This window comes from Vipera berus (genome assembly GCF_964194415.1).
Source record: "Vipera berus genome assembly, chromosome: W".
Taxonomy (NCBI): domain Eukaryota; kingdom Metazoa; phylum Chordata; class Lepidosauria; order Squamata; family Viperidae; genus Vipera; species Vipera berus.
The window spans coordinates 45,521,062-45,534,799 of record NC_138210.1 but is presented as its reverse complement, the minus strand read 5'-3'; the positions used below and the strand labels follow the sequence as shown (position 1 = coordinate 45,534,799).

General features: G+C 44.7%; 1 protein-coding gene across 1 annotated transcript in view; it reads left to right on the top strand.

Moving 5' to 3' along the window:
* Window positions 1-13,738, top strand: part of LOC308676264 (zinc finger E-box-binding homeobox 1-like) — a gene marked incomplete at both ends in the record, with an annotated part of 401,367 nt that overhangs the window by 324,554 nt on the left and 63,075 nt on the right. The window contains one exon of the mRNA XM_081342078.1: window positions 8,621-8,823. Within this exon, the coding sequence (XP_081198204.1) occupies window positions 8,621-8,823 (203 nt within the window). The remainder of the gene's footprint in view (window positions 1-8,620; window positions 8,824-13,738) is intronic.

The following is a 13,738-nucleotide window of genomic DNA, read 5'->3' as shown; positions in this document are numbered from 1 at the left end:
GCAGCCACCTTAGCTCAGGCTTGTGTATTTTAACGCCAGGTCTGTAGTTAATAAGGCTCCTCTCATCCGAGATTTGGTTGAGGAGGAGCGTGCGGACCTGGCTTGCATTACGGAGACCTGGTTGGGCCCAGAGGGTGGTGTTCCTCTGACTGAACTCTGCGCACCAGGTTTTCGGGTGCTTCACCGGCCTCGGGCTCAGGATAGGGGCGGGGGTGTGGCGGTGGTTGTGAGGGAGACCTTATGCCTGCGGGAGGCCACTGTTGTTCAGATATCCGGGTGTGAGTCTCTCCTCCTGAGATGTGGCCCTAGGGCTCAGTTGGGCCTGCTGCTGGTGTACCTTTCGCCTAGTCGCGTAGCAGCAGCCCTGCCTGAACTTCTCAATATCCTCTCGGGGTTGGTGATTGAGTTCCCCAAAATTATGATTTTGGGGGACGTCAATCTGCCATCCCTAGGGGGATCATCAGAGTTGGCTCGGGAGTTCATGGCTTCCATGACGGCCATGGACCTGATGCAAGTAATTCAGGGCCCGACTCATGGGGGGGGTCACACGCTTGATTTTGTTTTTCTATCTGGACGGTGGTTAGATGATCTGGGTGGGGGTTCTCCAATTATTATGCCCCTGTCATGGACCGATCATCATCTCCTGCGGCTGGTCTTCCGTTTCGCCACTCCCCATCGCGGGGTTACGGAACCAACAAGATGGTTCCGCCCCAGGCGCTTAATGGACCCTGAGCGGTTTCAGGTGGCGCTCGGGTCCCCGCCTGCCGCCTTCGCTCACAGCTCGGCCGATGCCTTGGTGGAAGCCTGGGAAAAGGCAGCCACGGAGGCACTCGACCGCATTGTACCCATGCGGCCCCTGACCCGGCGCAGATCCCAGTGGGCTCCATGGTTCTCTGCGGAGCTCCGGGAGATGAAGCGTCGGAGACGGGGCCTAGAGAGCTGTTGGAGATCCAGCCAGTCTGAATCTGACCGATTGCGACTAAGGTCCTCTATGAGGTCTTATCTTGTGGCGATGAGGACGGCAAGGTCTAACTACTTTGCTACCCTCATCGCGTCTGCAGATAATCGCCCGGCTGCCCTGTTTAGGGTGACCCGCTCCCTCCTCAATCAGGAGGTGAGGGAGGAGCCCTTGCAGGGTCATGCCGAGGAGTTTAGCCAACATCTGTCGGACAAAATCGCTCAGATCCGGACCGACCTGGACTCCAACTGGGCAGAGTCTGACGGAGGTGACACGGGCGGTCTTGGTGATGTTATCTGGGAAGAGTTTGACCCTGTGACTCCGGAAGATGTGGACAGGATCATGGGGAGGCTGAGCTCCACCACGTGTTTATTGGACCCGTGCCCCTCCTGGCTGGTTTATGCGGCTCAGGAGGGGGACACGAGGCTGGCTCCAGGCAGTGATAACTGCTTCTTTGAGTGAGGGTAGCTTTCCCACTGCCTTGAAGGAGGTGGTGGTGAGGCCCCTCCTCAAGAAGCCTGCCCTGGACCCGGCTATTTTGAACAACTATCGTCCGGTCTCCAACCTTCGCTTTCTTGTGAAGGTTGTTGAGAGCGTGGTGGCGCATCAGCTCCCTCTGTTCCTGGACGAAGCTGATTATCTGGACCCGTACCAATCGGGCTTTAGGCCCGGGTACAGCACGGAGACGGCATTGGTCACGCTGGTGAATGATCTCTGGCGGGCTCGGGACAGGGGTTGTTCCTCTGTCCTAGTCCTATTAGACCTCTCAGCAGCTTTCGATACCATCGACCATGGTGTTCTGAACCAGCCTGCTACCGGCCTTGCAATAAGGCAAACCCCTGTTCAAACAGTAGAGACTGGAGAGCGTCTGAGGCTGGAAAGCGTCTACCAAGATTTATTACTCAAATAACAGAACAAGAAACAAAAACACTGGAACTTGAATCCTCAAACGGAAGGGTTGCTTTCAGCAACCAGCCCTTCCCCAAACACTCCTTTTATTTAGAGATCAGGGCGTGGCCTCCCTGTGCCTCCTCCCGAGGAGTCCCACAGCCTTTCTCTGTTTGGTCCTGCTCGACTGCCTCCTGCGCCGGGCGTCCTTGAACAGGGCCAGCTGTGGGTCATCATCCTCCGCACTATCGGGCTCACGCAGCTGAGAAGAGGGCCCCGGCTGGGGGCTCTGCGAAGCCTCCAAACCATCATCAGCCGGTTCGTCTTCCACACACACCTCCTCCCCCTCATCTGAGTCATCCGAGACATCTGAGCCGGCTGCCGGACCCACAGGCTGGCCCTGAGTCACAACACATGGTATCTTACTGCGGCGTCTCGGGGTTGGGAGTGGGAGGCACTGTTCTGCAGTGGTTCTCCTCCTACCTCCTGGGACGTTCGCAGTCGGTGCTGACAGGAGAGCAGAGGTCGGCCTCGAGGCCTCTCGTCTGTGGAGTTCCTCAGGGGTCGGTCCTCTCGCCTCTCCTGTTCAACATCTATATGAAGCCACTGGGTGAGATCAGCATACTACGAATTACATCCAGGGAAACAAATGGCATTAGTATTTTTAGATGCTCAAAAGGCATTTGATAATCTTTCATGGCAGTTTTTAATTTATCAATTACAAGCAATGGATTTCGGACAGAACTTCATAAATATGGTAAAAACAATATATAGTAAAAAACTGCCAAAGTAATTGTGAATGGAGATTGTACTGAAAGTTTTGAAATAAGGAAAGGCACAAGGCAAGGATGTCCTCCTCTGTCCCCTCTGCTATTCATTTTTACTTTGGAGGTTTTAAATTGAAATATAAGACAAGATACAGAAATTAGAGGTTTGGAGTTAAAAGGTGAAACATATAAATTACAAGCATTTGCTGATGATTTGGTATTCATTTTGGAAGATCCTTTGAAGAAGATTCCAAAATTGTGGAAGAAATTGGAACAATATGGTGAAGTAGCGGGATTAAAAATTAATAAGGAAAAAACTAAAATAATAGTGAAAAATGTTACGGATAAGCAAAAAAATCGAATATCAGAGGTGATAGAGGTACAGATAGTGAAAAAGGTAAAATATTTGGGTATATATTTATCAGCTAAATGTTCAACATTAAAAGAAGACAACTATATAAGACTATTGAAACAAATAAAGTTAGACCTGGAAAAATGGAAGAATTTAAAATTGTCCTTACTAGGAAGGATAGCTACAATTAAAATGAATATATTGCCTAAGATTCTATTTTTGTTTCAGACAATCCCGATAAAACTTGGGGGACTTTTTTTTAAAGAGTTGGACTCTTTAGTTTTGAAATTTATTTGGCAGGGAAAAAAAGCTAGAATAAAAAAGAAAACTTTGCAAGATACTAAAGAAAATGGGGGTTTTGGTTTACCTAAGTGGACTTTGTATTATCAAGCATCAGTATTGACATGGGCGAAAGAATGGATAATGCTTAGGAATAAAAGGTTGTTATGCTTGGAGGGACATGACTTACACTCGGGATGGCACGCATTTTTATGGTATGGGAAAAACAAAATTCATAGATATTTTCAAAACCACTGTATTAGAAATGCTTTGATAACTGTATGGGAAAAAATCAAAATGAAAATATATGTAAAAATTCCAGGGTGGTTATCAACAATTGAAGCTTTTTCACATGTAAACTTGTTAGATTTTGAAAAAAGTGGACATATAAAGATATTTTAAATATTGATGGGACATTAAAATCGAAGCAAGAACTGGAACATCAGGGTATCAACATGTCATGGTGGGTACGTTTACAAATACAAAATAGATATGAAAAAGATATGAAAATGTATGGATTTTATAAAGAACAAAACATGTTTGATAAGATATTACTAACGTCTGATGAGAAATTAATTAAAAACTTGTATAATTTTTTGTTAACTTTAGAGATAGAAAGTAAACAAATTAAAGGGACAATGACAAGATGGGCGGAGAATTTTGGTTATACTATAGAGTTAGAAGAATAGCAAAAAATATGGGAGAGAAATTATAAATTGACAATGTCAACTGCATATAAAGAAAATCTGTATATATATGAAGTTTAAAAGTGCTAAAAAAATTACATTAGAACAGACATGTCAAACTCGCAATGCCACATGACGTTGCGCAACGTATCAGAGCTTTTTCCCCATTGCCAGCAATGGGGTGGGTGCGGTTTTCTGGTGACGTGTCCGGCCTGCGGGCTGGCAGTTTGACACCCCTGCATTAGAATAAAAAGATAAAAAGTTAAGAACCAAGATGATGGGCAGCCTGGGGAGATGAGAATCTTCTCTACCCTGTCAGGTGCTCCCAATGTAGCAGGCCCCTATTGGGGCCCCAGGCCAAGTAACAGAGCCAGGTTTTTAGGCTCTTGCAGAAGGCCAGGAGTGTGGGGGCAGATCTCACCTCTGATGGGAGAATATCCCAGAGGGTGGGTGCCGCAGCAGAAAAGACTCTTCTCCTGGATCTTACCAGGTGAAATTCCTTGGCCAACAGGATCTAAAATAGGCCTTTTATGCTGGAACGAGTGGGCTGGGTTAGTCCCATCAGGATAAGGAGGCTTCTCGGATACCCTGGACTCCTGCCATAAAGAGCTTTAAAGGTGATGACCAACACCTTGAATTGGACCTGGAATCAAACTGGCAGCCAGTGCAGCTCACATAACAGCAGTGTCACATGTATCACCCAAGGTGCCTCCAGAATTGTCCATGTTGTTGCATTCTGTACCAGTAATACCTTCCAAACACTCTTCAAAGGTAGGCCCATGTAGAGTGTGTTGCAGTAACCCAACTGGGAGATGGCCAGGACAAGAGTTACTGTGTACAGAGCATCATGATCCAGGTACAGTGGTAGCCTTGAGCTTTGCCCCAAGTATATATCAAAAAGTAGCATGTTAAGTCAATATTTTTCCTATAATGTTTATTTTATTCAAAATAAAAATACAAAACTCCAAAAGAATCCAAAAAAGGACAACAAAAAATACAAAACAATCAAGACATTTAAAAAGTGCATCAAAAAGAAAAAGAAAATCCAACACATATATATATACATATTATCCCCTAATTGAATACTGATTAATACATTATTAAAATGTTGGTTCCCAACCCTTGCGAAACAGGCCCCCCAAAAATCTATTTTGGGGGGTAGTAAATCTATTTTTTTTTTATTTTTATTTTATTAAATTTATATACCGCCCTTTCCCGAAGGACTCAGGGCGGTTTACAGGGCATTTAAAACAACCAATACAAAAGTTAAAAACAAATTAAAAAAGATTAAATCATCCCTAGAATTAAAAACCCCCGTTAAAAATTCTCAGCCTGGGCCGGAAAGCTCAAAGAGCCAGGTTTTCAGGTCCCGGCGAAATGTGCGGAGTTCGGGGGCAGTCCTAAGCTCCACGGGCAGCTGGTTCCAGAGGGCAGGCGCACCCACAGAGAAGGCCCTTCCCCTGGTTGTTATCCACCGACAATCTTTTATCGGTGGCACCCTGAGAAGACCCTTCCTGTGGGAGCGCACTGGACGAAGGGAGCTTGATGCCGGCAGCAGGTGTTCCCTCAGATATCCCGGACCCAAGCCATTCAGGGCTTTATAGGTCATCACCACCACCTTGAATCTCACCCAGAGGGCAACCGGAAGCCAATGCAGCTCGCGGAGTAGAGGTGTTACATGGGAGTATCGGGAAACCCCCATCACAACTCGTGCGGCCGCATTCTGCACCAGTTGAAGCCTCCGAGTGGTCCTCAAGGGCAGCCCCATGTAGAGAGCATTGCAGTAGTCTAGACGGGAGATCACGAGCGCATGAGTGACTGTGCGTAGGGCATCTCGGTCCAGATAGGGTCGCAACTGGCGCACCAGGCGAACCTGGGCAAAAGCCCCCCTGGTCATGGCTCCTATATGATCTTCAAAATTGAGCCGTGAATCCAGGAGGATGCCCAAATTGCGAGCCCTATCAACGGGGGGTAACACCTCACCCCCCATCGTTAAAGGTGGAATAATCTGGTTAGCCCAAGATGCCGATACGCACAGCCACTCAGTCTTGGCAGGATTGAGACGAAGCCTGTTTCTCCCCATCCAGACCTGAACCGCCTCCAGGCAACGGGACATCACGGCGAGGGCATCGCTGGGTTGGTTCAGGGTGGAGAAAAACAGTTGGGTATCATCAGCGTACTGATGATACCCCACCCCGAAACCATGAATGATCTCACCCAGCGGCTTCATGTAGATGTTGAACAGGAGGGGAGAGAGAACTGACCCCTGAGGGACTCCACAAGCGAGAGGCCTCGGGGTGGATCTCTGCCCTCCAGTCAACACCGATTGCGAGCGGCCCAGGAGATAGGAGGAGAACCACCGTAAAACGGTGCCTCCCACTCCCAACCCCCTGAGACGCCGCAGAAGGATACCATGGTCGATGGTATCGAAAGCCGCTGAGAGATCTAATAGGACTAGGACAGAGGAGCAACCCCTGTCCCGAGCCCGCCAGAGATCATTCACCAGCGCGACCAATGCCGTCTCCGTGCTGTATCCGGGCCTGAAACCTGATTGGTACGGGTCGAGATAATCAGTTTCCTCCAGGAACAGAGGAAGCTGATGCGCCACCACACTCTCAACAACCTTCGCCAAAAAGCGAAGGTTGGAGACTGGACGATAGTTATTTAAAACAGCCGGGTCCAAGACAGGCTTCTTGAGAAGGGGTCTCACCACCGCCTCCTTCAAGGCGGCGGGGAAGACACCCTCCTTCAAAGAAGCAGTTATTACTGCCTGGAACCAGCCTCGTGTCCCCTCCCGAGCTGCATAAACCAGCCAGGAGGGGCACGGATCCAACAAACAGGTGGTGGAGCTCAGCCTCCCCATGATCCTGTCCACATCATCAGGGGAAACAGGATCGAACTCAGTCCAGATAACATGCTCAAGACCGTCCGATTCCACCACGTCAGACTCCGCCCAGTCAGAGTCCAAGCCAGCCCGGATCTGAGTGATTTTGTCCGTCAGATGATGACTAAACTCCTCGGCCCGTCCCTGTAAGGGATCCTCCCTTACCTCCTGATTAAGAAGGGAGCGAGTCACCCTAAACAGGGCGGCCGGGCGATTATCTGCGGACGCGATGAGGGCAGCGAAGTAATTAGCCCTCGCAAATTAATGACCTGTCTTCTATATATTATATTAATGACAAGATAGTTAACAGGAAGAAGAAGAAAAGACAAGATTTCAAAACTGTTAACAAGCTATTATTGTAATCCACTCATAGAAAGTTTGCCATAGCATCCTGTCTATCCCAAATCACCCCAAAAGTTAAAAGTAATTCATCCTGGATCAAATATCCACATTTTTTCTTAATGCCATCTCTTATCAATTGTTGTATAATTAAATATAATAAATTTAGTCTACATAACAAAGTCCAAATAGAAGTGGTTTCCAGTTACTGTAGATGTAATAAATCCATTCTTGAATCTCCCTCAGTCTTTGTAGGAATCACTTCCCCATTCCGTCAGGCTCCTAGTATTGCAAGGATATGCAGACTTGAATTTCAGAGAAATACATGGGATCAACTCAGTCAGTTCTCCACCTCTGGGGATATCTCTTTGGTCTGCAACTGTCTTATCAAGTTTCTTTTGTAAAACTTTATTGAAAATGACATATACATTGTTACTTTGTGTAACTTGATCAGGGAACAAAACACTGAAGCAAAAGGTAACAAAATATTTTCTGGATATTTCAATCCAAGGTTAGAAGAAAAATTTAAAAGAGATAAACTCCAAATATTTTGCAAATTCAAAAAGTACAAAAATCCTGTGGTAAGAGTCTGCTATTAATTTAAATCAAATGAAAGCACTTCACCATCCAGAAACACAGCTGTGCTTCCATATGGAAAGAACAATGGTTATTGAAAGCAGCATAACTCAAAGGGAAAGAAAAAGGGAAAAAAACAAACCAGAGTCCAGAAAGGGGTTGAAATAAATCAGCATTCAACTTTTAAGAACAAAAAACAAAGTAAAACAATACATTCAAAAAGTGAAAGTTAAAAGCCCATGCATGCTTAAGAAAACAAAATGCTGACAGGAAGATGGATACACTCAGTGACTTTCCTACCACTTCCAGAGGGAACTGGAATATTCAAGACTCCCCAAATGGGTCCACAGCTGTCCAAAAGTTGCTTTGGGTCATTTGTGAGTGCTCCCATTGAAATCCAGGGAGCAGCACTGCCAGAGAGTCAGCTCTGGCAGCAGAATCAGCAGCTTGTTGGCAGGAAAGGGAAAAATTCCTACTGTTCAGCAGCCATCTTGGGGGATTTCATGTTAAGTCAATTTTGACCACTGGTGACAAGCAGATAATCTTATAGTTTTCTTCGGAACAGCATGGAAAGTAGTTCAAATCAATCTGTTCAGCTGTTAGAGAAGAAATTGAGACTGGTGACCAAAGAGGCTAATCAGGCAGTTATTCACTTATATTCTATCAGGCATTAGCTGTCACTGATTTTGCTATTTTATTTGCAAAAGATTGGTTTAGGCTTTTAAACTGAAATAAATGGCAGGGGGCTTTAGTATATCTGTGTAACATGAATAGATATGCTTACCATCTTATAAACTGACTGGAGGTGTACTAATGAAAAGAAAAAGCCAATTTCAAAATACAATGCTTTAATAATGACCAACAAAATAATACTTTCTTATTCTCACTCAGGCACACCAGATGCATTTTCGCAGCTACTGACATGCCCTTACTGTGATAGAGGGTATAAACGCTTTTCCTCTCTGAAAGAACACATAAAATATCGCCATGAAAAAAATGAAGATAACTTTGGTTGCTCCTTATGCAGTTACACATTTGCATATAAAACACAACTTGAACACCATATGACATCACATAAATCAGGAAGAGATCAAGTGAGTAATGAATTCTGTGATCATTCTGTTCAATACTATTAATTGCTTTAGATAAATTTCATTTTGTTTACATTTGAATTTTACTTCTTACAAAAAGGTTTTTTCTTACAATATTTTATATTTTATGCACAGGTGTTTTCAGTCAGTGATATGCCAACTTTTTCAGCTGCCAAGCTTCAGTCAATGTAAATCCACTGAGCCAATTCACTATACTGTAAAAGTTTATCTTGCTTTCTATGAAATCACTATTATTTGATTAACCATTTTCATCCAAGAATTTGCTTTAGGCAAACAAAAAAAGTCACTATTGCTTGATTTATCCCAGCATAATCATTTTGTACTAAAGGTCTGGAAATATGCCAAGTCTTCTTGCCACCAAAACTGCTTGAACAGTCCCTACCAAAACCCTTCTGTCTGCACTCACACATTTACCACATTGTTGTGTGGTTGTTTTATCTATTTTCTACTTACTTCTCTACCTACAGTAGTTACCACTGTTACTATGGGTCCAAAATGACCATCAACATCTTGTCCAATGTCCTTATCCAAAAGGAAGAAGACCTCTTAACAGTAAAAACAAAGGTGGACATAATATTGAGAGCTCATCTAGGGCTCAATACACTGAGCCCTACAGATGAGCTCTTAACTTGGGAAAATATTTAACCTGTGCAACATCACAAAGAATGCTAATAAAATTTGTAGTGCTGTGATACATTCTACCTTTGTCTACTATGTTAACATTAGAAATCCAGCTATAGAAAAGATGAAGAAAATGCTTTCACTTTACATACAGTAGGTCATGAAACAAGGAAGAAAACTTGTTTGAATAATGTAATGTTTAAGAGCAAGGCTCTAAATGTATGAGCATATTTGTCAAAGTGTTTGGATTATAAAATTTGATGCTATACCCCCAAACCTTCCTTTTTGTCCTCTGGATCAGTTTCTTCCTTTATTTGAATTCACTTCATGCAAGATTTTCAGAGAATGTATCCCTAGCATAAAACAAGGGAAATCTGTATTATGTATTCTGGTTCTTCCCATAACTTTACATATTACATATTGTATTTTCTTATTGATGAAATATTTTGGAACAATTATTAATTAGTCCATTTTTAAGCCTGGTGGCACAGTGGTTAGAATGCAGTATTGCAGGCTAACTCTGCCCACAGTCTGGAGTTTGATCCCGATGAGCTTGAGGTTGACTTAGCCTTCTATCTTCTGAAGTTGGTAAAATGCAGACCCAGATTGTTGGGGGCAATATGCTGATTTTGTAATGATTTTGTAAACCGGTCAGAGACTGCTATAAAGCTGTAAAGCACTAAGGAGCAGTATATAAGTCTAAGTGCTATTGCCATTTAACGTTGCAGTATTGATGAATTTTATTTTTCAGTTAGAAGTTTACATTTTGTGAAGCAGAAACAATTGAAATGGCAAGATGAAGAGTAAAACACACATGGCAGATTATAATGGCTTGTAATATTGCTTGTAATCATGAGTATAGAATTTCAAATATCCTGTCACAGGAGTCCAGTGGTCTTCACGTACAGTATTTCATAATTGCTCTAAACTATTACCTTTTAGAAGCGAAATGTCCACTAAAAAGGCTTTGCCATGAAAGACAGAATATGACTATTTTAATAAACAGTGGAAATGTTGAATGGATAGCAATGTGCACAAGTTTACATAATCTGAATAACATTGTATATTGTTTCTATTTTTATACACTGCCAGAGCATCTCTAAAATTTGATATATGCACATGCCATGGATTCCTCCATATTGGAGGGGGGGTATATGTGGAAAGAGCAGGAAAGGAGCAAAGTGGCCGATGATTTAGTGACTTGTCTCTACTTCATTGACCCTTTCAACTGGTTTAGTGATTGTGCAGGTTAATTCAGGGTTCAAGAGGAATTATGGTGTATAAATAGACCTGGCCTCAAATATTGGTATGCAGATCTTTTGTAAAGAAATGACAGTAGTTGTTGATCTGGAAGCCTTGAGATGCTCTGTAGTCATGGAAGATCATATAATAAAAACATACAAGTGTGTTATTACAGCCAATCTCAATAAAAGTAGTTTTAGCCTTCCTGTGGAATAGATTTCCTGATCTGGTCTATCTAGTGGGGCTGAAACTCACTAAGGGTGCACATCTCCAATAAACCCAGTGAATGACTCAGATCTGGTCCAAGGCAATAGTCCAGGCAGCTATCCTGAGGCTGCATTGTGCCATATGCAGCCAACAAGATTCTCATTAGGAGTCTTTCTGGCCACAGGGTGCCTCCTTTAAGCTCCTCAGTTCCCATACCCATCCATCACTATCATTCTGGCCAAATGGCTTGGCTCTGACTGCTGCTCACCCTGTCCACCAGCCCACTATGCTCCAGTTTGAATCAAAGTGTGGAGCAGGTCCATTGGAGATGCCTGAGGAACAGACTTGCCAGATTATTTGGGAACGGTTTGATTCTGTTGGACCTGAGGAAGTAGACAGGAACCTCCAGGACAGTGACCTGCAGGTGGGTCCAAACAGTGATTAATGCATCACTACAGGAAGGGGTGTTTCTGGCACCATTTAAGGAGGCTGTGGTGCACCCCCTCTTCAAGAAACCATCATTGGACCCAAGCTCTCTGGACAATTTTTGTCCAGTTTCCCACCTCCCCTTTCTAGGGAAGGTGGTGGAAAATGTTGTCTTGCAGCTTCAGAGGGTCCTGGAAGAAACCGATTTCCTGGACCCCTTTCAGTCCGGTTTCAGGCCAGGTTATGAGACAGAAACAGCATTGGTTGTGCTTGTGGATGATCTCTGGCAAGAGTGAGATAGGAGTAATGCATCCATTCTTGCTGTCCTTGACCTCTCAGCAGCTTTTGATACCATAGACCATGGTTTCCTTTTGGGGCAGCTATGGGGTTTGGGACTGGGTAGCACAGTATTGTGCTGGTTCAGCTCCTTTCTCCAAGGCTGATTCCAGTTAGTGTTAATAGGGAGTGAGAGGTCCAGCTCATGGCCACTCTTTTGTGGGGTACCACAGGGGTCTGTAGTTTCTCCATTCCTTTTTAACATCTACATGAAACTGCTGGATGAGATCATCCAACACCATGGGATGAAATATCATCAGTATGCTGATGATACACAGCTTTACATCTCCATCCCTGCTGATCTAAGCAATCCTGTGGCTGCCCTCTCTGTGTGCCTGGAGGCTGTAGGGATCTGGTTGGGGGACAACAGGTTTCAGATGAACCCAAGCAAGATAGAGTGGTTGTGGGTGCAAGGGACCTCAGGATCTGGTTGTTCATCATTGTTAACTCTCTATGGGGATGCAGTACCCCAGACAGATCTGGTGTGTAACTTGGGGGTCCTCCTGGAGTCACAGCTTCTGCTTAAAGAGCAGGTGGTAGTCATGGGTAGGAGCGTCTTTGTGCAACTTCATGTTGTGCACCAGTTGCACCCTTACCTGGATCGTGAGTCCCTGCGCATGGTCACTCATGCCCTAGTCAACACGATCTACATGGAGCTACCCTTGAAGAGTATTCAGAAGCTGCAGCTGGTGCAGAATCTAGTGGTGCACACAGTCCTGGCAGCCCCTAGAGCTGCACATATTAAACCACTACTGTGTGAGCTACATTGGTTACCAGTTTGCTTCTGGATCCAATTCAAGGTGTTGGTTGTTACCTTTAAAGCCCTACATGGCATGGGTCCATGGTATCTGAGGAGCTGTCTCTCCCCAATGGGACAAGCCCACCCCACTTGTGCTAGCAGAAGAGGCCTGCTATGGATCCTGTCTACTAAAGAATTCCTGCAGGTGTGTTCAAGGAGAAGAGCCTTTTTCACTGTGGCCCCAACCCTGTGGAAGACTCTACCATCAGAGGTGAGAACTGCTCCCACTCTTTTGGTCTGCCAGAAGGGTATTAAAACATGGCTTTGCCAGTTGGCTTGGGGGCCAAGGGGGGCATTCACTGCTGGAGGTGGTGGACAGGGTAAGAAGACCTCATACCCATGTGTAGTTTTGTGTAGTTTTAATGTTTTAATATTTTAATTATTTTTCTACCTCTTTTATAACTTGCAAGCTGCCCAGAGTCACCTTATAGGGACAATGGGCAGCATAAAAATTTAATAAATAAATAAAAAAGATGAATTCACTCCCAGTAACCACATTTGAATGCCTTTAATCTTGTCTACACCTTCATTACTGTGCTCTTCACTACACAATTACACTTCCACTCCTCCACTTAATTAAATGAATCCTACATCTTATGCTTCCTACACTACTACTTCTTATAACCTTCAATAACTTTCTTCCACGTTCCTCCATCCATCTGCCTTTCCCACTCCATCCTCACATTCTTTTCATTTTTTCCCAAATTCCCAGCTTTGGTGTTCTTATCCATTCCACCACAGCCTCTCCCTCAATGTCTGGACTCCGGCCTTGCCTTCCAAATTCCAATCTCTTGCCTCATCCTCAAAATCACAATAGTCTCTGATCCAAACACACCCCCTTTATTCCTTCCCCAATTTACCACCAGCCTCGAAAGCCTCTGTCCTACTTTTCCACTTCACTGCTTCACTTCCTTCTTTCACTATACTGTAACCTTGCCACTTCCGGTGGCTCCGCCGTGCCAAATGGTGGCTTTTTCCTAGCCGCTCGCCCTGAGGCTTTGTTGGAGCCACAGAGACTGTAAAAATCAGCTGTTCCGCAGCTCGTAGACTTTCCCTTCGGGAGAAGAAGGGGAGGTGAGTCCCCTCGGTTAGTGGTAGAGCTCCCCAATATCCCAGAATTATCTGGGGATCGGAGGGTGAGAGCTCCCACGGAGTCCGAGGCTTCTCCAAGCCCAGGACATCTTCTCTCCATGTAGGAGAGAAGCTAGACGTGGCAACCACATCTGCGGATTATATTGACTTATGTGTACCTTTAAAGCAGACAGA